At 38.7% G+C, this 25587-nt stretch overlaps 1 protein-coding gene across 1 annotated transcript in view; it reads left to right on the forward strand.

Moving 5' to 3' along the window:
• The first annotated feature begins 64 nt into the window (after nt 1-64).
• KLC1 (kinesin light chain 1) overlaps nt 65-25587 on the forward strand; it is a 42560-nt gene continuing 17037 nt past the window's right edge. The window contains 12 exon segments of the mRNA XM_019615902.2: nt 65-159; nt 13760-14021; nt 15469-15699; nt 17434-17512; nt 19367-19592; nt 20088-20175; nt 20748-20849; nt 21459-21632; nt 21787-21886; nt 22743-22792; nt 22882-22949; nt 24328-24436. Coding sequence (XP_019471447.1) covers nt 13761-14021; nt 15469-15699; nt 17434-17512; nt 19367-19592; nt 20088-20175; nt 20748-20849; nt 21459-21632; nt 21787-21886; nt 22743-22792; nt 22882-22949; nt 24328-24436 — 1488 coding nt within the window. The 5' untranslated portion in view covers nt 65-159; nt 13760.

A 25587-nucleotide genomic window follows, 5' to 3' on the forward strand; every position in this document is an offset into this window, starting at 1 on the left:
GCTGAGCGAGGGCGCTGCGGGGGGCCGCGGCGCGGCGGGGCGGTGTGAAATGGTGGAAGGAAGGAAGGAAGGAAGGCGGGGACGGCGCTGCCCGGGCTGCGGGTCACCGTGCCGTGCTCTGAGAAGGTCCTTCGGCATCCTTGTCTAAAGTTAAAGGAGGTAAATCTGTAGGGGCGAGATAACGCTAATGCCTGACTGACCTCGTTGGTGCTGTCTTTTGGGCAGAGGTGAATTAGGAAGGTGTTTTATCCTGGCTTTCTGCTGGTTTTGCTAGCGAGGTGTCAGGTCGGTACAGCTGCACAGCGCTTGTGCGTAAGCGCAGACGGGGGCACCGCGCCTCCTCCCTGCGTGCTGAGCGGGAGCAGCCCGCTGCCATGGCCGGGGCGGCACCACCCAGATGGACGCCGCCGGGAGCCTGCTCCATCCGTCAGGTGCTTCTACGCCTGGTTTTTTTCCCCATGAAAGATTTCCTTCGGTGTATCCGACTTGATTGTACCAGTAGTGTTCGAGAATCAGAAAGCAAAAGGAGCTGGGGAAAAAAAAGTGAAAGTTTGTTCTTATACTCCGCTTTAAACAACAGAATGCTGAGCAAATGTCACTCGTAATAGATTTATTTTTTTTTTGTAGTTCTGTATAAAAACGCCTTGAACGAGGATTCTTAAAATGTTATTTTTGTGTTGCAAGTGGCAGAAGGTTTGGTAACAATTACTCTGGGAAGTAATTGTCTGTTTCACTTCCCCTTTTGTGTTTGCACTTCTCTGAAATAGGAAACATGCCCAAAGGGTGTGCATTGGAAAGCTAGAAAGGAACCTTCGAGATTAAAAAAAAAAAAAAATACAAAACCTTTTTGAATTCAGGATGGATTTCAAACTGCTCTCGAAAATGGCTTTATTTTAATTGATTATGAATTCCAAAGCTTCAGCGAAACATGATACTGGATATTATAACCCCAGGATTATAGAGACAATTGAAAGAAACACATTCAGCATTTACTGGAAGCGGAGAGAAAGCCGATCTCTGCGCTGATTCTGAGTAGAAGGCCTTGTGTTTTGTAAGGAGTTGCCATGATTTTTTAATTTTCTTTGTGAACACGTGGTTTAAGATAACCTTTTTGTGATACTTTCACAAAATGTAGAAAACTGCAGTTGCAATTAGGTGAGCACTTAATGCAGAACCAGGTAGCAAAGTGCAGAGCACTGAAATGGGCAGTTAGTGAAGTCACACAACAATGCGGTATCACTTCTGCGTCGTGTTGCAGTTAAAGTTTGGCAGCCTTTCTGTTTCTGATGGGTGGAGATCGAAGTGGACGCTTGCATTAATGAGAAATTCTAACAGCGGTGTAAGTCTGGGCTCCATTCATTTTCTAATCAAAGAAAACACACAATTGTAAGTAATTTTAAAAGAAAAAAATGTTATCCCCCAAACGTCTCATAAAGCTGCTTCGTTTGCTGCTCATTACATTATTGGGATGTACCAACAATGCCTTATTAGTGAAACAAATTTTAAAAAGCCTTTGCTCAACGAAAGAAGAACAGTGCATAGAAATGTGAATGAAGTCTGTGAGAGTCTACTAAATGTTTTGACATACAATAATCAAGATACTGCTTGAGGGATGCACAAGGGTTACAAAAGCAATTGCTGCTTGCTCTGTTTATGAAGAATTTACCATAATGAGGTCAGAAAACCCTCACTTGTGTGCTACCCATAGGCTGTGTACGTTTAAACACAGAGATCTGTGCATCTACATGTGCATACAGACATACCTACCTATGCCTCTTAATTAGGAGCTTGGGGAGATGCTGAACCCTCGTGCTCTGTGCTGAGTCCACGTAATGCAGCTTCTGTTTCTCTTGAGACATGTGGGCTTGTGCAATTACTCTTTCATCTCTTACTCTGCTCAGTATCTCTGGAAGACGTGTAAGTTGGTTTATTCTGGTATTAGCAGCTTCTTTCCAGATGCTTAGCTCATGATTATTTTAAACTCAATTAAGTATACAAATAACTTTTAAAGTACTGTTTTCCTAAAGGGAGTAAAAAATGAGTGTGGGTACGTTCATAAAGAAGCAAAATGTGTTTTTGCACTTAATGTTGAACAGTGCAGTAGCAAAGACAAAGGCAAGCATACCAGGTTTATTTAAAGAAACCTTTTGCTGTCCATGTCCCTCAAGGTATAGCTCAGCATGACACATCTGTCATAAAGGTGGGATCTGACCAATTCCATCATCGCTGCAATAGAAGTTGCAAGCATTTCTCGTAGCACAATCTGCATATTTTATATTTTCCAAGTATTTTCTCCTATGAAAACACTGACCAAAGTTTAGAAAAAAATGTTTCTTTTAGATGTTAACTCTTGTTTTCCTTAAAACAAAATCATTGGGCACGTAATGTCTAATCTATACTTCCTGGTAACCAAGTAGTAATGGGAGGCAAACTGTTTATTTTAAAAAGAAGCATTTTGACCTCAAAATAGAGCCAGTTATATCCTGAGTCATGCTCAGCTCGAGGTAGTGAGGCTCTCCCGGTCATTTCTTTAGTGGAACATTTTCCTGTCTAATAGCAGGCTGTAGAAATAAGTGTGGTTCCTTTGAAAAAATACTTACCAGTCCCCACAGTCAATAAATGCCAGACCAGAAAGCTCGTGCTGGCTCAGATTCGCTGAGATGCGTTTGTTGCTTTGACTTCAGGGATTTGAACCAGGCACTTTGTTAGAGGGCAAGAGCCAGAATTACAGGTCCTTTCAGTGATGTAGGATTCGTTTCCACAGGGTTGTGTTTGAGGTGCTTTGACAGATAGTGCTGTACTTGTTTTGGAAGGTGTTTTTTGTAGCAGACAGTTAGTATAATGCGTAATGACAGGCCGTGGCAGATAGGCAGGCATGAGTACCTAAAATGTATTTGGGTGCATGAACAAAGAAATGGTATTCAAAGGACAAACACTGAAGCACAGTTAATGCTTATTTTCTTTATACAATATAAAATTAGCATATCTAATCTCTGATACTTGATAGTTTCTTCAGATTGAGTCAGCTAAGAAGACAGATGCAAGTAATAGTATCTGTCTGTTGATTTAATCGTGGTTTGATTCTCTGAATTCAGCTTATCTCCCTTGGGTTCTGTTGTTCAGCTCTTTTCAGTGCCCTCAGAAGCAATCTTTACCCTGAAAGCTGCTTTGACCTGCAGGTGGAATTAAATTGAATTTAGTTTTTCAAATAATTATTATTGCTCTTTTTTTTCTTCCTGTTTTCTTTTCTCTCTCCTAAATTAGGAAGCATGTAGTCTTCTATTCTGAGTGTGCTTTCCCCATTCTACTTAAACAGAGATTTTTTGCATGGTTTCTCAGTAGTATCATGCCTTATTAAACACTAAAATATCTTTGTCAGGTTACCCTAAAACAGAGCGGTATCCTTTTTTGATTCTTTGTAAATATCTGCCATAAAACCCATTAATCACTTTAAGGTGGTGTTCCTGTGCTTACATCAGAACCATAGCTGACTTTATTATATTCCAAAGTGAAGAGAGTGAAGGATGTAACCAGTCTGGTCAGTTATACAGCTTCCCTATAGGTGGGTAGGGTGGGGTGGTGGCTCACTGCAGCCTAATCACTCTGTGAGCATAACCCTGTATTTATTTGCACGCACCCCAGAAAACCATTTAAAAAGTTAATGATGCACTAATTAACATTCAGAAGGTCAAGAAGTGTCGGATATATTTTTCTGACATATATTATTTTCTGACAGTTAATATCTGCTTTTCTTACAACCTGTATTGTGTATATCCTAGGAATCGGAGTTGTATCTAAAAATCAGTCCATTTAAATGACAATACTTAGCATGTCACAATGATCAGATAACAGGCTGTGTATCAGTATATCATAGTTCTGGGTATTTTGTATACATACACTCTATTTTGTATACATACGCTGATAAACTGTTTTTTGTATCCTGTGCTGCCATCCCTCTCAGCAACACATTACTGCTAATGTTCATAGAGTTCTAATACTGTGCTTTGTCTAGAAACAGCACCAGTAGGTAAATATTACCAAAACATGAAGGGCACTTGCAGAGTGCTGGTACGTGTGTGGTGTGTGTGCCATTCCCCAGAGGAGGGAGGTGGCTTTAAGCTCCAGGGGATCGCAGTAACCGCGTTCCTGCAGTGCATCCTGAATGTGCTCCTTTCCAGCTGACGGTAGCTGGATGGTCTGCAAAGCATGCCATGTGGGTTTATGGGCTGATGGGGGAGGGAGGTGTGTTCTGTGTTGGGGGAAGGAGGGGAGGGTCCCTTTTTTTTTTTTTTTTTTTTCTTTTCTTTCCTGCATAGCATACTGTGCTTCAGATGGAGTGTTTCTGTGGATGTTCCTTTATCAGTGTCAGGCTGTATCATGTAGGAAAGCCACAACTGTATCTTCCAGCTTGTTCAGCTTCCATTTCAGAGAGACAGCTGTTACTCCTTCATCACTCATCTCTGTTGGCTTTAACATGTCATTTGTTCAGTGGTTAAATTAGATGTGTCCCCCAAGTGTTGTGAGGGAGAAGCAGCATTATTTCCTCCCCACCCGGTCAGTGCTGTGTGTATCTGGATTAGCACAGGTGGTGGGATGGTAAGGAAAGATTGCAGCAGGAGATGGGGAGGCAGCAGCCTCATAAACTGTTTCTGCTGACAGAAGAGTAATATACAAGTGTCTAAGGTTATAGCTGAGAGTTTCTTGAGTCTCAGGGCTGGTTTATGTAGAACCACACTCCTGCCACATGTTCTGTATCCTCATTCTGTTAACATGGAAACAGCACAGGGAAATAGATACGTTTTGGCTGGGTTTATGCCCTGAACCTGTTATTTTTGTTCCCTCACCTTTGTCTGAAAGATAACACAGTGAAAGGAGCAGGTCTTTTGTTTGCTATGGACAAGCATGCTTGTGCTGGTGTAGCAGGAGGATGTGAATGAGATGTCTGGCTGCGTGTGGAGCACTGCCAGCTTTTTGTCTCCAGCCATAGCCTCAGTGAGTGAATGCCCATGGTCTACACCAGATACCTGACAGCCATTTCTCTCTCTGAAGTCTCTCTCAAATAAGCCAGTAATGGATGGGAGATCTAAGAATGCACTATTGTTTATGATTTCTGTGGATGTACTGCTGTACTGAAATATGGAGCGGTGCAGGAGCTCTGATGGTGTTTGTCAGTATGCCAGCATGGGACAGTGACCCAGAAGTCTCACTAGAATGACTCCTCAGGAAGAAGTGTCAATTTTGAGGTATGCCTTGAGAAGGTTTATTGTGTGAAAACGTGGTCACTGTGTCAATGTAAGGCAGAATCACATTTAACAGAGGATGTGGTGCAGCTGTATTCTGCTCTCAGAGTGTTTGGAACACAGACCTCCTCCTGTCCTTGGTGGGTGTTCCTGGTAGCTTAAGACATCACCCAGAGAAGACAAATAAGGTTTTGTTATGGTAGTGATAGCTGTATTAGCCAGATGGCCTCATTTCTTAAAATTTGTTATCTATCAGCCATCTTCTGGAAAGGCAAGAGGCCATGCGTGACTTTGTCTTCACATCCCAGTACTGCTGTTACTGTGATGCCCATCTCTGGAGTGCCCAGGGCCAGGCTGGATGGAGGGTCCTGGGCAGCCTGAGCTGGGGGGAGGGGTAGCCAGCCCATGGCAGAGATTGGGGCTGGGTGGGCTTTGAGGTCTCTTCCAGCCTAAGCCATTCTACTTCATTACATCTTCTTTCCATTGCTCAGAAAAGAGGTAAGTCTTTCTTACTCAGTAGCAATTTATCTTACAGTACTTTCTAGTTAAAATTATATGCTGTATGTTGCTTTTAGAGCAATTTTGCTGTTAGAATAAGACTTAGAAATTGACAGAAGTTTTGAGTCTGTGCAGCATGCAGGTAGAGAATGAAGATGCCCAGCGTATTTGTAAAAGCAGCAGTCAGGGAGGTTTGAATTACACTGCCTGCTTGTCATTTGTGCAGCCATTGAATCTGTTTCTTAATTCCCCACCCAGTTGTTGTGCTAACAAATGGCCTGGAAATATGCTGGATGAGTTTGTTTCTCTCCTTCTTTTTTTTCCTTGTCGCTCCTCTCTGCTAGTGTGGCTGCACTTGGGGCAATGCTAGAAAATGATTATTTTTTTTTTGTTTCTAATGGCACAGTTGTTTTAGGATGTGATTGTTCTGCCGTCCTTGGTACAGGATTGCTTTCAAATTAGTTTTATCCAAATGCAATGGTTTTAAATATAAGGTTAAAGTCCTGAAGGAGCACTGAGTGCCCTAGCAATCATAGAGATAAATTATGAAGATGTGAGATGGCTGGAAATGAAACTCAAACTATGGTACGACCCTAGGGTGCGAGAGCAGAGGATGAAAAGGTGACTTTGCCAAACACAAGGCTGGAGCCCTGTTGTACCACTCTGTATCTCCTGGCCCTGGAGACTTCTGGACCATCTGACCATTTTCAGCTTGGAAAGCAAATGGTATCCTGGGCTCCATCAGAAGAGGGGTAGCCGGTCGGGACAGGGAGGTGATTGTCCTCCTCTACTCTGCTCTTGTGAGGCCCCATCTGGAGTACTGCGTCCAGGTCTGGGGCCCCCTGTACAAGAAAGACAGGGAGCTGTTGGAGAGGGTCCAGAGGAGAGCCATGAAGATGATCAGGGGACTGGAGCACCTCCCCTATGAAGACAGGCTGAGGGAGCTGGGCTTGTTCAGCCTGGAGAAAAGAAGGCCGTGGGGTGACTTCATTGCAGCCTTTCAGCACCTAAAGGGAGTCTACAAACAGGAGGGGAATCAACTCCTTGAAAGGGTTGATAACAGCAGGACAAGGGGAAATGGTTTTAGGTTGAGGGAGGGAAGATTTAAGTTGGATGTCAGAAGGAAATTCTTTACAGAGAGAGTGGTGAGGTGCTGGAACAGGCTGCCCAGAGAGGCTGTGGATGCCCCGTCCATCCCTGGAGGTGTTCAAGGCCAGGTTGGATGGGGCCCTGGGCAGCCTGGTGTAGTATTAAATGGGGAGGTTGGTGGCCCTGCGTGTGGCAGGGGGGTTAGAGATTCATGATGCTTGAGGTCCCTTCCAAGCCTGGCCATTCTGTGATTGTGTGAGTAAGCACTGCAGATTGCAGAGTACTTAACGAGGGCACGATTAATCACTTTAGAGCTTAGTCAGCTCTCTGATACAGTGTGTAAGATGCACCCAGAATGATACAAGGTTGTTTTTTCTAGGGGGTTGCATCATCTGATCTGCTTCCTATGAGATTGGATTTGTAAGGTGTGAAGTGCTGTCTGGTCCCTGGTGACTGCCTTTGTAAAGGTCCGTTTTCGTGGGATGTTTGATGATGCACAATTAGTTTATCCTTAATATTAAGGGCAGTGTTTAGTTAGGGTAGTATGGTTAAATTGTGATTGGACTCGATGATCTTTAAGGTCTTTTGCAACCTGAGTGATTCCATGATTCTATGTCTGAATTATTTCATTTTGCATCTCTTCCTGTAGTGATTCTGGAAGAATTAGCTGAGTGTTTGGGCGTTTCATGTTTTAAATGAAAGCATAATGGTGGAAGGGGAAGGTTCTTCACCCTAAACTTTGAAGGGAGAGTGCACCGTTTGGAAATACTCCTGTACTTTTACCAAAATGCTATGTAGAATTAAGATAAATAGATGCTATTGACAGCTTAAAATTGCAAGACATTTATTTTTAAAAACACTTTGCTATAGCTGCATTTCCCTGTTCCATCAAAGAGATTTCCCTCATCTGCTAGAATCTGTCTACCAAAAATGTATTCTATAGGCTGAAGACGTGGCTGCACAGGTTGGTAAGCACATGAAGAGCCAAGTGCTGCTCCCACACAAAAACTTATGTAGGCAGTTGGAATACTGAGGGTAAAAAAATGCGGGATTTGATAGTGATGGATTTGTAACTCAAACTGTCTTGTCAGTATTTCTTTACAAATAGTCACAATTTCCTTTCAGTCCACTTGAAGTAGGTGTTTTATAACGCATGTCTTTGTAACAACAAAATCCTAAACTTGAATAATTACCCTTGCTTTCTTTTTTTTCTCGATGTATCTTTCATTCTTGTCACAAGTACTTTTAATAACTGCAAATATGATGACTTCTTAAATCACTCAACTTGTGATGCTTTCACGAATGTTTATTCTGCCTTTACGTAACTGCTCCTTTTGTTAAAATGTGCCTTAATCTCTGGTTGTCACAGTGAGATGGGCTTTGTGGTCGTAAGAATGAGGTAAATCCTATGGTATGTTGTGACAGTGCAGTAGTGAGCAGGCAAAATGCTCTGCTTTCTTGAGGTCTATTTATGGCAGCGTGAAGGTGCTTATTAGTGCTCGCAAGAAACAAAGTGCAGCTTTGGGGGAGAGCGACAGATGCTGTTTGGTGTTGACAAAGCAGTAATGCAATAGCAAAGCCTTGCTCCAGGAGGAGGAGACTGAGCCTTGCTGTCTGTCTCCCTTCAGAGGCTGTATGGGCGTAACTAAAATTAACAAACACACCTGTCAGATTTCTTGTGTGCTTGCTTCAGCTTTGACAAAGAGCCATCTCTGTGGTAACAATGGATAGAAAGGTTTTATTTTCACCTATCTTCATTAGGAACCTGAGATGCTAAGGCTTGAGAATGCACAGAGGCTAAGCTTTTCATGCTTGTGATGCATGCGGACTGGATGTAGGATCCAAGCAGATGCCTCTTTTTGGAGGAAAAATACTGCACTGGAATCCAAGAGCACAGGAGGAGCAAGATGGGATTTGGTTGAACTCTGCAGAGCTATGGAATTCCAGGTGTAGCTGAATCTAAAAGAGACTTTGGAAGTGATTACGTTGGCAGGTTGTCAGTCTTAGAGGGATCAAGATTTAACTATATCACGATATTGAAATGGTAGTTTGAAGTGTTAGTTTGGTGGAGTACTATCAAAGGATTAACACCATAACAACCTTTAAGAGGAATAGTGAACTGTTTATTTATAGGACACTTCTATGCCACTCCAGATACTTCTGTGCTGTGTAAGGTTTTACTAAAATTAACTATTTCAGTGGAAAGCCATAATTCCAGTGAAAGTAGTTTACTTGCTACGGTAAGGCTGAAATTACTCTGAAGGGTTTTGTCAATTATCCTTGAGAAACAAAAACAAATATTTTAAAATAGTATTTTATTACTGATAAAAATGCAGATTCGTTGCTAATGAGATGCACGTGCTTCACTAGTGTTGCTGTAATGTAGTGCTGTGATACAGAAATCTGAGTAAATGAGCTCTATAGTAGGAATCCTCATAGCTTTGTCAGGGAGCTGTCAGCATCAGCCATGCTACAGACTTGCTTGGAGTTATGTTTTAATGCTTTGCACTTCGGTGTTGTTTAGGCTTAGTGACAGCCAATGGGGTTTCCAGGAGTTTGCACCCCTGGGTTTATCCTCACAAGCACTAAGCCTTTGCATGGTATGTTTGCTTACCCAGAAAAATGTCTTGCAGTGTTACGTCGTAGGCCAAATTACAAACTTTATTCTGAGCTTTTCTTAGAATGTGTGCCCTTGACATTAAAGGATTAGACGTGTCCTTTTTATAGTATTCACCTTGCATACCTTTGTTTTAAACCGAGTGGCAGGGCAAGCTTCTGCAATCAGGGTCAGCTGGAAGCTGGCAGAAGCAGCACAATAATGTGTTTTGTTGTTGCTTTAATTCAGATGCTTGCTAGAGGAATTTAATAGGAAAAAAAAAAGAGTCCAAGGTGTGAATTGTTTTTGTTTTTAAACACATCCTTTTCTAAAGGACTTCTCTCAGCTTAAAGTTGGCTGCTGGTCAAGTGCAGCTTCATCTGCAGATCTGCTTCTGGTCGGTGGTTTGTGGCCTCCAGTATGTGCTGCTAATTGTTCTCACCAAGCTATTTTTAAGGTAGCTTTTATGAATAGCAAAGACATTTTTGAGATCGTATATTTGGAAAGCTGAGGCAGTAAGAAGAGCAGCAGCATTCTGATTATAGAAGTGGGTCAGCAACTGTACCTTCAGGCTGACCTCCAGCTGTACACTGTTTCCAGATGCAGCTCAAGATTTTCTATTCTCTGGAGGTTCATATGGATTCAGATACGTTCGTATGGATTCAAAGTATGATGAGGAGACTCTCATATAGCATTGGAGTTCAACTGCAGCCCTGTGTACGTCAAACACAGGGAAAAAGCTGGTTTTTCTGTGGCATCAGAGAGGGCAAGTATTGAAATAAAAAGCCTGAACATAAAGGACCATTTTGGTTAAAAGGAGGGCAAGCCAAGCAGAGAGGATGTTGTACATTTCTTAAGTTGTGGGACTTGTGCTAGTAGAAATTGCTTAATAGAGAAAGTCGCATCTTAGATTGAAAGAATAATTCTTGCTTATCTGTTTTGTTAGACTTGGATGTGTCTGACTGTGAAGAATAACAGCAGCGCATTTGAACTGCGATATTTTTTCAGCACACTCTGGCAGGCTGTTCTGCATCGCTTTCGTTTGTTGGTGATTTTTCTTTCTGTGCTTGGAAAGCTTGTGGTCTTGTTAGGTTTGTTTGAGAAGCACTGCTCTCTGTTACTGAGCTGAGCAGGGAAAGCAGTGAGAGCAGTGCTTTCTGTGATGTAATGAGACGTGTGCCTGGTTTGAGCAGGGAATTAATGACTTGGAGATTGCAAGTAATGCAGAAGGAAACATGCCCAAACCAGATTTAAGATACTGAGCCTTGTCATTTAATTAAGGACAAACTGGGAGTGAAATCAGGGTTAAAAGCCCTTGAACAGACTCTTTATTATTCAAAATAGAATCACCAAGGTTGGAAAAGACCTTCAAGATCATCCAGTCCAACCATCTGCCTATCACCAACGGTACTCACTAAACCACGTCCCTCCACAAAATCCAAACATAACTGGTACCAGTGAACTGGGAGGTGCATACGGGAGAAGGAAGAAGGTCAAACTGGCAGATAGGTCTGTGTGGAGTTGGCAGTGCATGTAGATGGCAGGAGCAGTAGGGCTGGCCTGTGCAGGTCTTGTAGTTTCTTTGTTAGGGAAATGATATTTTTTCTTTTGTGCTGACACATCATTCTGCTGTGCTCAGCAGTCTTGGCTGCTCTGTAAAGGAAGGAGGATTGGAAGAATTTTATTTGTCACAGCACTTCACAGATAATTTTTTTCAGATTGTCTTCTAAAGCAGTAATCAAACACTAGATGTGATTACAGATTATCTCCCAAGCTTGATAAGTTTCATATGAAAGGAGGACTCATACAGCCAAGTGTACTTTCGTTCAAGAAATCAGAAATTATTTAAAATTCTTCTACCTGAACAAAATTTCACTTTCAGGTGAACTTTTTTATTCTTGGAGGCAATCCACAGGAAGATGACACCATTTTTTCTTTGTAGTAGGTGAGCACAAAACTATTTGTGTTTATGAGATCCTTAAATAGGAGTTCAAGAGCTTAAGTAGTTAGCTGTGTGTGTGTGTGTGTAAGCAAATTGTATCACTGTGTTTGCAAATATGGCCAAATATGCCCTGTTGACCAATAGGTTTTTAAAATATCATGGGTATGGCACTGCGCCACCACACTACTCTTAAAGGATATCAAATATTTAATGGCTAATCTGACGCTTACTGAGAACCCAATAACATGATAAACTGGATGTTTGTTACTCTCCCTTTCCTAATTTATTTTCCAAAGTATAACATATAAAACCCTGAGCAACACTGCCCTTTTTCCCCATGGTGCCAGTTCGCACCTGAGATGCAACTGTGCACCCAGATGTGTCTCTTTGCTGGTTTTCTTCTGTTGGATAGATACTTCCCAGGGGCTACTTACTCATTTTCACACAAAGGGTTGAGTCTTACAAGGCCTGATACAGCTTTTGGTATTACTTTATTTATTCATTTATTCTTTTAGTACCAGTGAGTGAATGTTAATTTATCTGTGTTCATTTCCTTTTGATGCTGTGATTTATATGTACAAATTCTTATTTTAAACCTCCATATGCACTTCACACACAAGCACACACCTCCTTTCCATCTGTGATGTTACAGAATGACTCCAAAACGCTGCAGCTCACAGAAGGAATTGCTACTCTTGTTCACATGAGACAGAAGCAAATGATTACAAACTCATTTTGGAGTATGGAAGAAATGTTGTAGGGAAGCTCTGGATAATTATAAATGAGATTTCTCAAACTGAAAGCTTGTTTTCTAGATGTCCTCTGCCTTTTTATTTCCATATGATCAAAGGTTCTGTTCTTGTATTCAGGATGGAAATTGTTAATTGAAGGCATGAAAGTATGCAGGATGATAATTAGAGTTGAACTGTGAGCTGCAGTTAACATAACCCTTAACAGTTCCTCATATGAGTGCTTGTTAGAATATTTAAATACCTGCATATTTACAGACCTTGCTTTCATTAAATTATAATTCATTTATACATGATTTTTAGAGTATGCATTTTAAGAAATGGTATTTATGCATTCCAGGTGATATTTCTCTGGTTATAAAAGGGAAATATGTCATTTGTGAGTTGATTCCTTGGGCCATGCTAAATTTGGTGTTTTATACAGATATAAGTGCTCCAGATTGCATCTCTTTGTGAATATGAAGTTCATGTGAAGTTAAATGGTGGTAAAACTGAATTAATTGCTTTCTAGATTATCTGTGTTTTCAGACAGTAGCTGATAACAAAATAAAGTAGTATGTGGCTCTTTTGTGAGAAAGAAAGTCATAACAGAGAGGGTGATTTGAGTGTATGTGAAGAGAATGAGCAGCGTTCTATTTATGTAATGCTGTAGAGTAAGCACATCTTCCAGCTGTCCTCAAAGAAGTACATGTGTGGATGCTCGTTTCTTTGTGTACTTCCCAGTACGCTTGAAGGTATTCGTATCTTCCTACGTTCTCTGTTCTCATCATAGGACATTTTTCTGGTGGTGATGAAATAGGTTCAATTGATTTCCACCTTCTGTTTGTAGTTTGGCGTTGTTATACTTGGTTGTCGCTTCATTAACAGGACGTGCAATCATAAAAATACAGGACTTTCTATACTTTGCATTTGGTAGAGGCCTTCGTGAACGTCCAGAAATCTTATAGACTTAATGTAGTATGTGAGCTATTGATAAAATAGCACGGTGAAATGTTTCTCACAAAGTTTGTGCTATACATTTAGCATCTAGCAGCTGTTGCAGCTTCATCAAAACAGTTGTCTGGATCCATAGACAATCAAACGTCGGTATGCGATTCTATATGAACGCATAGAATGTGTAACAGCAATGTCTTAGGGGGCAGTTATTAGTTTCAAAACAGAGATTGTCCTTTTCCAAGGACTAGAAAACCTAAGACTTTTTTTTCATAACTGATCTCTCAGCTTTTTTAAAGGTTAGATGCTGCTTTCTTCAAGCATTGTTTTGTGGATATTTGTAATACATAAATAAATAGTGGCATTGATCAGATTACAGTGTATTCTTTCATACACCAGCTCATATATTTGCTTCTGAACAAACCAGAATCCTATTTGGTGCTCGTTAGACATTCTTCTGCCATGTTGTTGTATGTATAGATTTTTCATTTATTGTTGACTCATGAATTGGTGTTAATCAGTTGGAAACCTTGAAATGTTCAAAACCAGGACCTAAAACTTTGTGGAAGTTGCACAAAAATACCATTATGAATATGCAATTCAAATTCTTATGTTTTACTGACTGAAAGAGAAGCTCTACAAGTGCATACTTTTAGAGAATCTCTTGTTTTGTTTTTACCTTTTGGTTAACTATTGTATTCTTCCTTTTCAGAATGTATGAAAACATGTCCACAATGGTGTATCTAAAGGAAGAGAAGTTGGAGAAGCTCACTCAAGATGAAATCATTGCCAAAACTAAGCAAGTGATTAATGGACTGGAGGCATTGAAGAATGAACACAATTCAATTTTACAGAGCTTACTTGAAACACTGAAATGTTTGAAGAAAGATGATGAAACTAATCTGGTTGAAGAAAAATCAAACATGATTCGAAAGTCACTGGAGATGCTGGAGCTCGGCCTTAGTGAAGCACAGGTAAAGCTCAAGTAGAAATAAAGCATTTCAGATTTTGACTGAATTTTTAGTGTATTAAAAAAATAACGAAAGATCATTGTTTGACTTCAGATTGGAAGTTTAAAGTAAACATAATCAGTTTTGATGGATGTACGTTTACCTTACTGAATATAAGCAGTATGCTGAGTCATGGAAGTTGTTATTTTATGCTAAAGAAGCAGGCTGCTGTAATTAATAGAGGCTGTCTTACTGTGTTACAGAACTAATTATACATTCTGTTTCAAAGCCCTGAAGCCTGTAGCTAAGCTCCTCTTTGCTTTGGTGAGATGGCTCCTATTTTCTATTAGTTTTCCATGGCATTAGTCAGGTAACAAGCTGCTCAAACAAGAACCAAGCATCAGCATTTTAGCTCTGAAATACAGGTGTGGAGGTCATGCACAAATGAGTTTCGTTAGGGTTAGGAGACTGACCTTTCAGCTCTGCTGTGATCTTACATTTGTGTTCTTATTCCTTTGATTCTCAGATTCTTTATACAAGCTCACAGTGCTCTTGGGGTTTAAGATTCTCCAATATTTATTGAATACCTTAACAAATCAAAATTGAATTTTAATACATTTTGAAGGTTAAGAATTTTGTATAGAATTTGAACAACTTTTATTTATGCCCTAAAGAAGGGTCTAAGTGAACTTCCATAAACTATTGTAGTGAAGGATGGTATCATCTGCAGAAGGTGAATGAGAAGATGCATGTTAATTTTGAATACATAAGCAGCTAGATGCTGAAGTCTGGAGATTTGGACTGGTGTTAGGAAATTATTCCTCATGTTTTATCTTCCTTTAAAAGGAAAAAGTAGTTTCTAAAGAATTAATATTTATTTTAGAAACCTGAAATTTCAGTTAAAAACAGCAGTTATTTCATGTTGAATGCTTAGTTCAAAAACATTGAAGTAACTTTGCTTTGAAGAAACATGAAATTGAGGAGGTGAAATACTGATAACTTAAGAGTGTCAAACTCATCTAAAATAAGATTTTTATTATCACCACTGACCCATTCTTTGAAGGTATGCTTTCTGCTTCTATTGGTGATATATTAGCATAAACAGTGAAAGCAGAGTGTTCTGTATGTAGAGTTTGGCTTTCACTTAGCACTCGTTTTTCATTTGACATTGCAAAAAAAAAAGTATTCAAGTAGATTGTTTTTATGGCTGCTTTATCATGTTTCAGGACAAAAATGATTCAGTCATGTAGGATATCTGCACGTTCAGATATCTCTATATATCTATGTGCTTGTGTAATTGTGAGCACCTTTAGATCTAAGCAGTATAACAATCACTGAAGTATTATTGCTATTCTGTTGTCCAGATCTCACAAATGATGCAGGTTTTAAGTAATAAAACACTTCAGTGCTGAATACAGGACTGCATTCTGGAGGAGATATGTCATGTGATATGATACTTTCTGCCTTTTAGGTAATGATGGCCTTGTCAAATCATTTAAATGCAGTGGAATCAGAGAAGCAAAAACTGCGTGCTCAGGTTCGCCGACTGTGTCAGGAAAATCAGTGGCTACGGGATGAACTGGCCAATACACAACAGAAACTACAGAAAAGTGAGCAATCTGTGGCTCAACTGGAGGAAGAAAAGAAGCATCTAGAATTCATGAATCAATTAAAAAAATATGATGATGATATTTCACCATCAGTAAGTAGCTGTATGGTAAAAATCGGCTCACGTTTATGCATGTGCTGTAATCTGCCTAGTTAGCAAAAAATGACGGAAGCTTTTTCTTTGTTGCTAACATAAACGTGTCATTAAAGTGCTTGCTTTATACTAGTGTCACATAATTTAGATTCTTATGGTAAAAGAGTAAATGTTTTACTGCCTGTAGGTATTAAAAAAAGTGTCATGCTAGCTGACATTAATTATAAACTGAACTTGAGACCAAAAATTTCCTTCTATAGACTCAGCAGTTATAAATAAGTGAGCAGTGCAAACTATTGTGGATTCTAAGAACAAAGGAGACTTGAATTATTTTGACTATAGGAAAAATACTTTGTTTATATCTAATGCAAGCTATGTGTAGTCCCTATAGCTTCTATCTTTTGCAAATTTACACTGGTATAGGATCCCCTTTCTTGACCTTCTGCTGTACACTGTGATCATATGTACGTTTTTAGTCATTACTACATAACCTATTTTGTTAGATATTCTTAGATTCAGAGAGCAAATGGGTACAATTTTAATTTACAGAAGTAACTTAACCAGTTGAAAGGACTTCTAACTAATTTACCTTTCATGTTGTCTTTTTATTTCTTCTCCTGGACAGTACTGTAGAAAAGATCTCATTTTGTGTGTTCAGACCTACTTAGTCGTATCTTTCATTTATAACCAATTAGCAACATGATGGGTGAAATATGTTTTATTCTTGCTTGACTAAATACTTTTTAACATAGTGAGAGTTGACCAGATGCATTCAGAATTATTCAGTGTTGTTTCATGAGTTGGTATTTGTGGTTGAATACTGCCAGTGAAGTCCATTTAATAAACTTTCTTTAAGGAGAAGAAAAGGTACAGGAGAAGGGAATACTCTGACTTGTGTGCCCTTAAAGTTGAACAATAATCTGTAGATGGCCTAAATAACAACACTAATTGAAATCTGATTGGCACATAGTAATGAAGTAAACAGAGCACCTTTATGGTTTCACTAACCACGTGGACAGTCTCTGTTGTTACACTTCTGTCAGTTGCATATACTCAAAGTAAACTTGGAATCAGTGCATCTAAAAATGGATATCAGATGGGAAGTTTATGGTCTCATCAATCTGCTAGTTTTTGCAGAGCACCTGCTTTGCAATCGTTGAGCCTGAGTGCCAGCAGCAGCAGTTACCTTTTCTTCTACAGAAAAAAGTGTCAGATGGAGGGCCAAAAAAAAGGAATGCGCAGCTGGGTTTTCTTCTTAGTGAAACAGGATGGGAGGATAATCTATTTCTGGTTACTAGTTCAAATTTATTTCCCTTCTGGAGATCAGTCTCCTTATTCTTTTTACTTGCTTGTCTACAACTGCATGTATAACTTCTAAGCACAACAGACAAGTATGTATTCAGTAGTGCTCTTCTGTGGGTACTTTTCTGTAGGCATAATATTTTGGTAAAAGTAGCAAATGTGTTTTCAGGAGCTTAATTTGAGCTGAAAAAAACTGAAATCTAGGAGACCTGATTTCTATTCCTGGATCTCCTGAAGGTGTCCCGTATTGTTTTAGGACAGAGGGTGTAAATACACTTGAACACGAGACCTTCATTTAATTTCTGTGAGAAGCATTATTCTTGGCAATTCCAAGGTTGCGGATGTGGAGAGTTCCTTCAGTGTTGCAGGTTAAATCGACTTTATGCTTTAGATTTAATTGTATAACAATTTGGGTTTGGGCTTTTTCTACAGGAGGATAAAGATACAGATTCCACCAAAGAGCCTTTGGATGACTTATTTCCCAATGATGATGAAGACCAAGGACAGGGAAGTAAGTACATTTCTAATTGCAGTTTTACTGCATCTCTGTACTACAGAGGCTAAGGATGCTTAGAGAAAAGTGAATCCACACGTAAGGTCTTCTGGGGCCAAGTGAAGCAGTGAATGCCTCTTGCCCTACTAGAGTAATGAAACAGGAAAACCAATTGTGATAATTGTGGTGTGCAGAACTGGGGCCTAGATTTTCAGAGTTTACTAGCTGTTGCAAAATTCCTGGAACTAACTTCAGTACGAAACTGGTCCCACAATCTTTTTTTTTTTTTTGTGGGCCTCAGAATGGTGAAAATTGTTCAAGGTGACAAGGGCATGTTCTCTGAAACACTGAAGCTTTTTGGTCATCTGCCCAGATGGTAATTCTTTTGATGACCTTTTAAATGATCTGATTTAACATTTTGGGACATGGAGTCTTTCTGATTCAGTCTTTTGTCCTTTGCTAAAATTGTTTTCCTTACTTCATTACTCATTCTAGAGGTGTTGTCTTCAAGTCAGAGGGACCAATGAATAGGTGGGAAGTTTGAATTGGAGGTTGAAAGAAGCCATTGACAGATCAGCCTTACTGAAATTGTTTTTCTTATAGATGTAAAGTTTATATTATACAATATGTTGGTAGTGTATACGCAGTGTGCTAGTGGTATAATGATTCTTAGTGAATAAATAACAGGAAAAAAAAGTGTCTGAAGGGCACTACCTTGCTAATCAACAGAGTTTTGAATTTCCATTTTGAGCACACACAAGGTTACCATGCTATCAAGCATGGAGTATATGAGCAACAGCAGTGGGGGGAAGATTTGCAGAGATTATGAAAGTGTTGATCCCAGACTTCATCCTGAGCTTATCTGGCCTTACCTAGAGCTTTGAATTAGGAAAGTTGAGTGGCAAAACTGCCTGTATACCTGTGTAGTCCATCTGTGTTTTTACTATTTTGATTTAAACAGTAGTGCTGTTTTGGTAATTTGGTAAAACAAACAAACAACAACAAAACCAAAAACTCAAATGCTTCAGTGGTTTGGCAGACAATGATTGTGGATGTAGGTTTGGAATTGTATGATTCCAGTGACAGAAAAAGGCTCCTGCTTGCTGTGAGAGTGTTACCTTTAATATAGAAGAAAGTCGGTCTCACAGCAGGAACCCTTGTTCTGTGTGTTTATAATTTAATAAAAATGAGTAAGAGATGAAATCTCCTGGGCTAAGAGAAAAGGGATAGTTTGGAGGAGTGCAAGGGGGTTGCAACAACCAAAAGCCAGTAGCTAAGGAAAACAAAGGGCTAAATTTGAGATTTAGGAAGTAAAATCAAAACGTTGACACTGGTTTTGACTTGGTGCCTTTTCCCTTATAGCTGTTACTTGTGGCAGTCAAGGTGCTCTAATCTTTTTTGTGCCAACCTTAGGCATTTCCTGGTATGACAAAGGGAAATGAGCAAAAACAGAAGTATGTTTAGAGAAAAATAATAATGGAAAAAGAACAAATAATCTGACCTGTTCTGCCAGTGCTTTGCTTGTCTGCATTAGTGTTCCTTTCCATAGGGAAACTTTAATATTTCTGATTGTAAACAGTCTTGAGAACTGTTAATGGTTTGCTGAGGTAAAGTATGATATTTTCTCCATTTGTTTATTAATTTGACCTCCTGAGCTAGTAAAACTGTAAAATAATAGTAATGCAGTACCTTTGTTTATGAAGCGTGGACAGAATGTGAAGAATTAAGTGAAGTATGTTCTGATACTAATGCTTTGTATTGAAGAAATAGAATTCAGCAAGTCTCTTGTGTGTCATTGAGCTTAAAATGTTAAATGTCTTCAAGTTATATCAATCTTTTTAAACAAATTAAAATCCTGTGGGTTTCTTCCAGTTCAACAGCAGCATAGCAGTGCAGCAGCTGCTGCCCAACAAGGTGGCTATGAAATTCCAGCAAGATTAAGGACCCTTCATAATCTTGTTATTCAGTACGCTTCCCAAGGTAGATACGAGGTTGCTGTACCTCTTTGTAAACAAGCTCTTGAAGATCTGGAGAAGACTTCGGGCCACGACCATCCTGACGTTGCCACTATGTTGAACATACTTGCTTTGGTGTACAGGTTTGTATAGTAAATAAATGTCAGCTAAACAAATAGTTCACAATTGGCTGTAGCCTGTCAGTGTTCAGGCTACCATTTTTGCTGTCTTATTTTCCATTGCATTTTTTTAAAACACTCGAGAGAGTGCAGCAAAATGTATGTCTACTAAAATTGTTGAGTGAGTTGCTGCATTTTTGCCTATGCCTTTGTTGTGAGAGCAAAGCATTTTTGAAACCCAGCACCTTCCTTATTTGGTATGCTGAAGAAGAATGTGTTGGTTATCCACTTTCAGGTAATCTAGAGAGATAAATTGGACAACACAGTCAAAATTGTACCTGCTAGTCTTGAGCCCTCTAGCTACTTTAGTTATGAGCTTCATGTTTTTGCCTTGCAGTTCCTAAATGTATTCTTAATCCACTGTTATGGTAACATCTTTAGTCTAATACTGAAGCCAGCTTCATTATTATGACATCTCTTTTCAATCCTCAGTATTAATTATGTCTTCTTAAAATTCAGAGACCAGAACAAATACAAAGATGCAGCAAATCTCCTGAACGATGCCTTGGCTATCCGTGAAAAGACTTTGGGCAAAGATCATCCAGCGGTTTGTATACAAGCAATGCTATATTTTTAGTTTTGTTTTTGATGAAATTTTTTTCCAACTCATTCTAATATTAAACTCAACAGGAAAGTTTTTAAGACCTGGCTTATCTCTAAACAGCACAGGTAGGAAACCACATTGTAACATTCTTCGTTTTCTTTTGAATATAAGCATTATATTCAATGCTGTTTCACCACAAATGACCTGCACTTACTTGATTTTTGGATCAGATTGCATGGATCTTCTAAGGGAAATGAATTTATAAAGAAAAATTTTAATTTGCTTACTCGAATCACTGTTGATTGAGTGAACTCAGATCGAAGGTGTACTTCTGATTTGTTTTGCTGCTGCTTTTAAATGAGGCGTAAATCAAACTTCTGTACCCAGTGTTAAAAATCAGTTAAAAATCTCTCATCATGACACTTGTTTGGAAGTGAGGCAGGCCTGAGTGTGAATGACATTTGGGAATCTCTTCGTTTGCAAAATTCAAGAGGATAATTTGAAAACAAGTACATTAATTTGGTGGTTATTTGTATTAGCAAATTGATGTAATTAATACTTCTCTCTGTTGGCAGGTGGCAGCAACTCTAAACAATCTTGCAGTACTTTATGGTAAACGGGGAAAGTACAAAGAAGCTGAACCTTTGTGTAAGCGAGCTCTGGAAATCAGAGAAAAGGTACAATTGCAAAAAAAAAAAAAAAAAAACCAAAAAACCAAAAAACAAACAACAACCCAACAAAACAAAGCAAACAGAACACCTTTGAATAGACTTTTTTTGGGGCAGGATTAAACATCCTTACATTTGTTCTATGTTTTGATTGGACAGATCTGCCAGGCCAATCACAGTAGTTAGCAATGTCTGAAATAAAAAACAATGTTAAATTCTTACAGAACTGTTGCAGCACGCTGGGTGTTCTCCAAGTTCTGTATTTTGTAATAAACCTTCTCTACCTTTTTTTGCCCCTTTTGTTTGTTAAGGGATCTTTGATTTGGCAAGAACGCTGGAATTAAAGAGGAAACTTAAAACTTTTAATTTGATTATTCTAGGACTGTGTGGATATTTATCATGGTCCATGTGACTGAATGTCTGTATCTTCAGGCTTATCTGGATAATACGCTGCTTTTAATGTAATCATATGATTTAAAATATGCCTGTTACAAGTTTCTCTTTCATCAGCTTCATGTTGAAATTTCTGAGGAGTCAATACCAATGGGCTATTTATATATTTTTAAACCCTGATATGATTACTGGAAAAGAATTTAATATGAGATATTTCTTTTTCAGGTGCTGGGGAAAGATCACCCCGATGTTGCCAAACAGTTAAATAACTTGGCTCTACTATGCCAGAACCAGGGTAAATATGAGGAGGTAGAATACTACTATCAGAGAGCACTGGAAATTTACCAAACTAAGCTGGGACCAGATGATCCAAATGTTGCAAAAACAAAGAATAACCTGGTAAGGCTCTTATAAGTAAATCTATGAAAAGTGAAATTTTCTTGTCAATTGAATGCATTCAGTACATTATTCAGAATGTATTGTATTTACTGTATCGTTTCTCAAACTAAATTAAAAAAGTGCTGTTGTCTTTTTGGGGGTGTTTTCTTTCTAGGCATCCTGCTACCTAAAACAGGGCAAATTTAAGCAAGCGGAAACTTTGTACAAAGAGATTCTTACTCGTGCTCATGAACGGGAATTTGGCTCTGTAGATGGTAAGAAACTTAGACTTCAAAGTATGTTTAATTTTTGTGGTAGTTAGGAGAGAAAATATGTTGGAGGTTGATCTTATCTTGATTAGAATTGTCTGCTTGAAGCAGATTTGAGAAGTGAGATAGAAGATGCATTAAGGTACTGTAAAATTCAGCATAAGAAGGTGTTCAGTGGATACAGCAGTAACATTTAATTCAAAATGAAAGTTTCTTCAGTGAGGGAGCCTTGGTTAGGTTTATATCCTTTGCATCGTATTTCTGGCATGATTTATTTTATGTGCATCAGAAACTGATTTTAGCATTTTTATAGATGCTGAAAATGTCACTTTCCAGTCATTGGAACAAATTTCTAAGGACACAGTGAATATATTGATGAGTCATTCTCTAGCATAGAAAGAATTAGAAAATATTCTTAAATTTACAGTGTAAATTTAAGGATATTTACTCTGTAAATTTATGGATATTGTACACTGTATAAGTTACATTGTACACTGAAGTTAAATCCATTTCATCAACTGTAAATCACAGAGTTTTTATTGCATATGCTACTGTCACAGAATGCACCGCTTAGTAGGTGTCAAAATAATCATTATGGTAAAAGAAACAAATGCATTCTTGCTGGCACATAACGAGGTACATGATAGATGGATGGCAGTACGTATTGACTTCAAAGCTTCTTAGAAGTAACTTCCCAAGTTCAGATCAGAAAAAAAGACAGAATTGTAAAACAATTAAAAAATGTTACGTTCATCTGGTGCTTCTTTCTGTGGTTCTTAGCCTTATTTCAGAGGGTTAAAATATTGCAGTGAACACTTTGTAGCTTTGTACTTCTATAAAGTATTTTCTTCTGTTTCATTAGATGAAAATAAGCCTATTTGGATGCATGCAGAAGAGAGGGAAGAGTGCAAAGTAAGGCCACTGTCATAAATCTTTTTTGGAGCTTTTATTATTTTAGTTACAAATGAGTTAGTTTTCTTTAATGTTACTTTTATTTTTAGGGAAAGCAAAAAGATGGCACATCTTTTGGAGAATATGGTGGCTGGTACAAAGCTTGCAAAGTTGATAGGTGAGTATTTTCTTTATTGGACAGATCACATGGCAATAGACAGTATCTAGAAATGTCAGACTAAAGCATGTTTTGAAATGAAAACAAATGAGCAACTTGCTTACGGCATCAAGAAGTACAGTATTAGATACTCAGGCCTACGGCTGGCTTTCAGGAGTGCAGATGGCAGCAGTTTGCAATCCTGAGGCTGCTTTTAATGTAGGCTGATGAGATCTAGTGTAGGTCACCTTTCTTTTTACACTTTCAGTTGGCTTGCGTGCTCTCCCTGCCCCAGCAAAACCTGTAGAGAAGGTCAGGAGTGAAAAAGAGACCGTCCAAATACCTGGGCCTTGAGTTTCTGTCTGGCATAAGAAAGCAAAGTTAAAACTGCTACACTTACACGTTATTTGAGTTTCTAAAGCCTGAAGAATGTTAATCTTGTGTACGTGCATCTTATCTTGGAAGAAGAGAAACAGGAAATTCAGCTTGCATCATATTTGCTTTTCATTGAAGCTTTGTTTTAATTTCATTCTAAGGCATGAGGAATTTTTTTCTCTGCTGTTATTGGAGCAAACCTTCAAGCAACGACACTATGGCTGAGCTAATTCTCATTGCATCATTGAATCAAAAATGTCTCGGGAGTTAGATTTGCTAGTGGAATGTGTGGAGTTTTTTTCCTTTGTTCCACTGTTCAAGTTTAGCACAGAAGCTGAAAGTGGTTATTAAGTAAAAACTGATGGAAGGAATTGTTAATTTAGAGTTGGATTAGGTGATCTCCCTTCCAACTGTACTGTGGTTCTGTTTTGTGACTAATGCATGCTACAGTAACGTCACAGTATGCCTGAGTAAGCACATTATCTGGCTGCTTCAGAATTACTCAGTTGGACACATTAGAACTGAGCTGAAGTTTTGCCTCTTGAGATGCATCTAAGAAACATTCCAGTTTTCTCATGGCTGGATTCAGAGGCTAGTTACTAACATTCAGGTTTAAGGGTGCTGACTAACGATAGCATGAGATGTTAATGCAGTTTGAGGGAGCGTAACAGTTTTTTCATGTATGCGTAATAAGTGATAGTATATTTCAAGACTCTTAGTAGTTTCAAAAAGATTACATTGTATTAATTCATTTTTTATTAGTTTGTGAATTGAGAAGAATCTAATCATAGAATCATAGAATCACGAGGTTGGAAAGGACCTACAAGATCATCTAGTCCAACCGTCCTCCCACTACCATTGCTACCATAAGCACTAAACCGTATCTCGTAGCTCCTCATCCAGACACCTCTTGAACACTGCCAGGGACAGCGACTCCACAACCTCCCTGGGCAGGCCATTCCGGTGCCTGACCACTCTCTGAGAGAAGTGTATATAATGTGTATATATGTATTTTTTTCATTAGTCCAACAGTAACGACTACATTGAAGAACCTTGGGGCACTTTACAGACGACAAGGCAAATTTGAAGCTGCTGAAACATTAGAAGAGGCAGCAATGAGATCTCGTAAACAGGCAAGTATGAAAATTCACCTTAATGTTATCTCTGCATTATGGCCATGCAGATTTTCAACTTTGGTGCCTATCCTCTATTCAGAACATATAAACATTTAGCTATTTGCTGTCTGTTGCCTGGTGTCTTCCTTGAATTTCAGCTGCTTGACTCTAACTTTGAGAATGCTGTTACAAATTTATCAGTTGCTGTTTTTTGCAAGCTGATGGGATGAATATTAGAGATTGAGGGATGCTACTGCATTTCTTTCAATGTTGTCTCTGCTCTCTAATCTGTCATTAAACTAACTTTTTTCCCACAATCTTTTGGGAGAGTGTGTTTTTGTTTTTTCCTTTCTTTCTGAGGGATGTTTCACAATGTCTGTTACAAATTACATAAGACTGGGCAAACAAAGAACGCTTGTTGGTCAGTGTTAAGATGGAAAGCCAAAAATAAGAAAGTCTTAATGAATAAAAAAGTAACTTGTATAGTTCCATTTTAATTTTCTTTTTGTGGAATAGTAAATAAGACTTGTATTTTTCAGAACTCAAATTCTTAGTTCAAGTAAATTAACTTAGATAATGTACTATATCTTATTTGATTATTTATCTTTTATTCAGTTGCCTATACACACTTGTAATTGCATGTTGAATAATGTTCTTCAGTGTTTGGTGTATTGCACAAGCTGAATTCTGGAGAAGTGAGAGCAAATAAAACTCATGCTCTTCTAGTGAGTTTAGCAATAGTTCTTTGATAGAAGGTGAGAAGTTCACTCTTCAACAAAACTAGCTGATGGAAGACTAGCAAGTGCTTGCCTGGTAAGTGGAATGAAACTGATAAGGGGAATGTATGAACAAACGTGGGAGAAAAGTTCATCAGAGGAAATTCAGAGGTGAAGGGAAGTAATAGAGAGTTATCCTTAGTAAAATGAAGTTTGCTATATATATTTCATGGTTCATTTTTGGTGTGCTTGTCATTGAAATATGTTTTGAAAATAAATGTGCGTTGCATCTTATTGTCAATCAAAGCAAATTTATTGTTACTGTTGTCATGCTGTGTAATGTTTTAATGTTAATGGATGCAAAGGCAAATTAGCATATAATAGTAGTAAGACTGGAAAAAAACAACTTGCTTGTATATAATTGCTTTTTTTAGTTATTTTTTAAGGTTTTTT

The sequence above is a fragment of the Meleagris gallopavo genome, chromosome 5, assembly GCF_000146605.3.
Source record: "Meleagris gallopavo isolate NT-WF06-2002-E0010 breed Aviagen turkey brand Nicholas breeding stock chromosome 5, Turkey_5.1, whole genome shotgun sequence".
Lineage (NCBI taxonomy): Eukaryota > Metazoa > Chordata > Aves > Galliformes > Phasianidae > Meleagris > Meleagris gallopavo.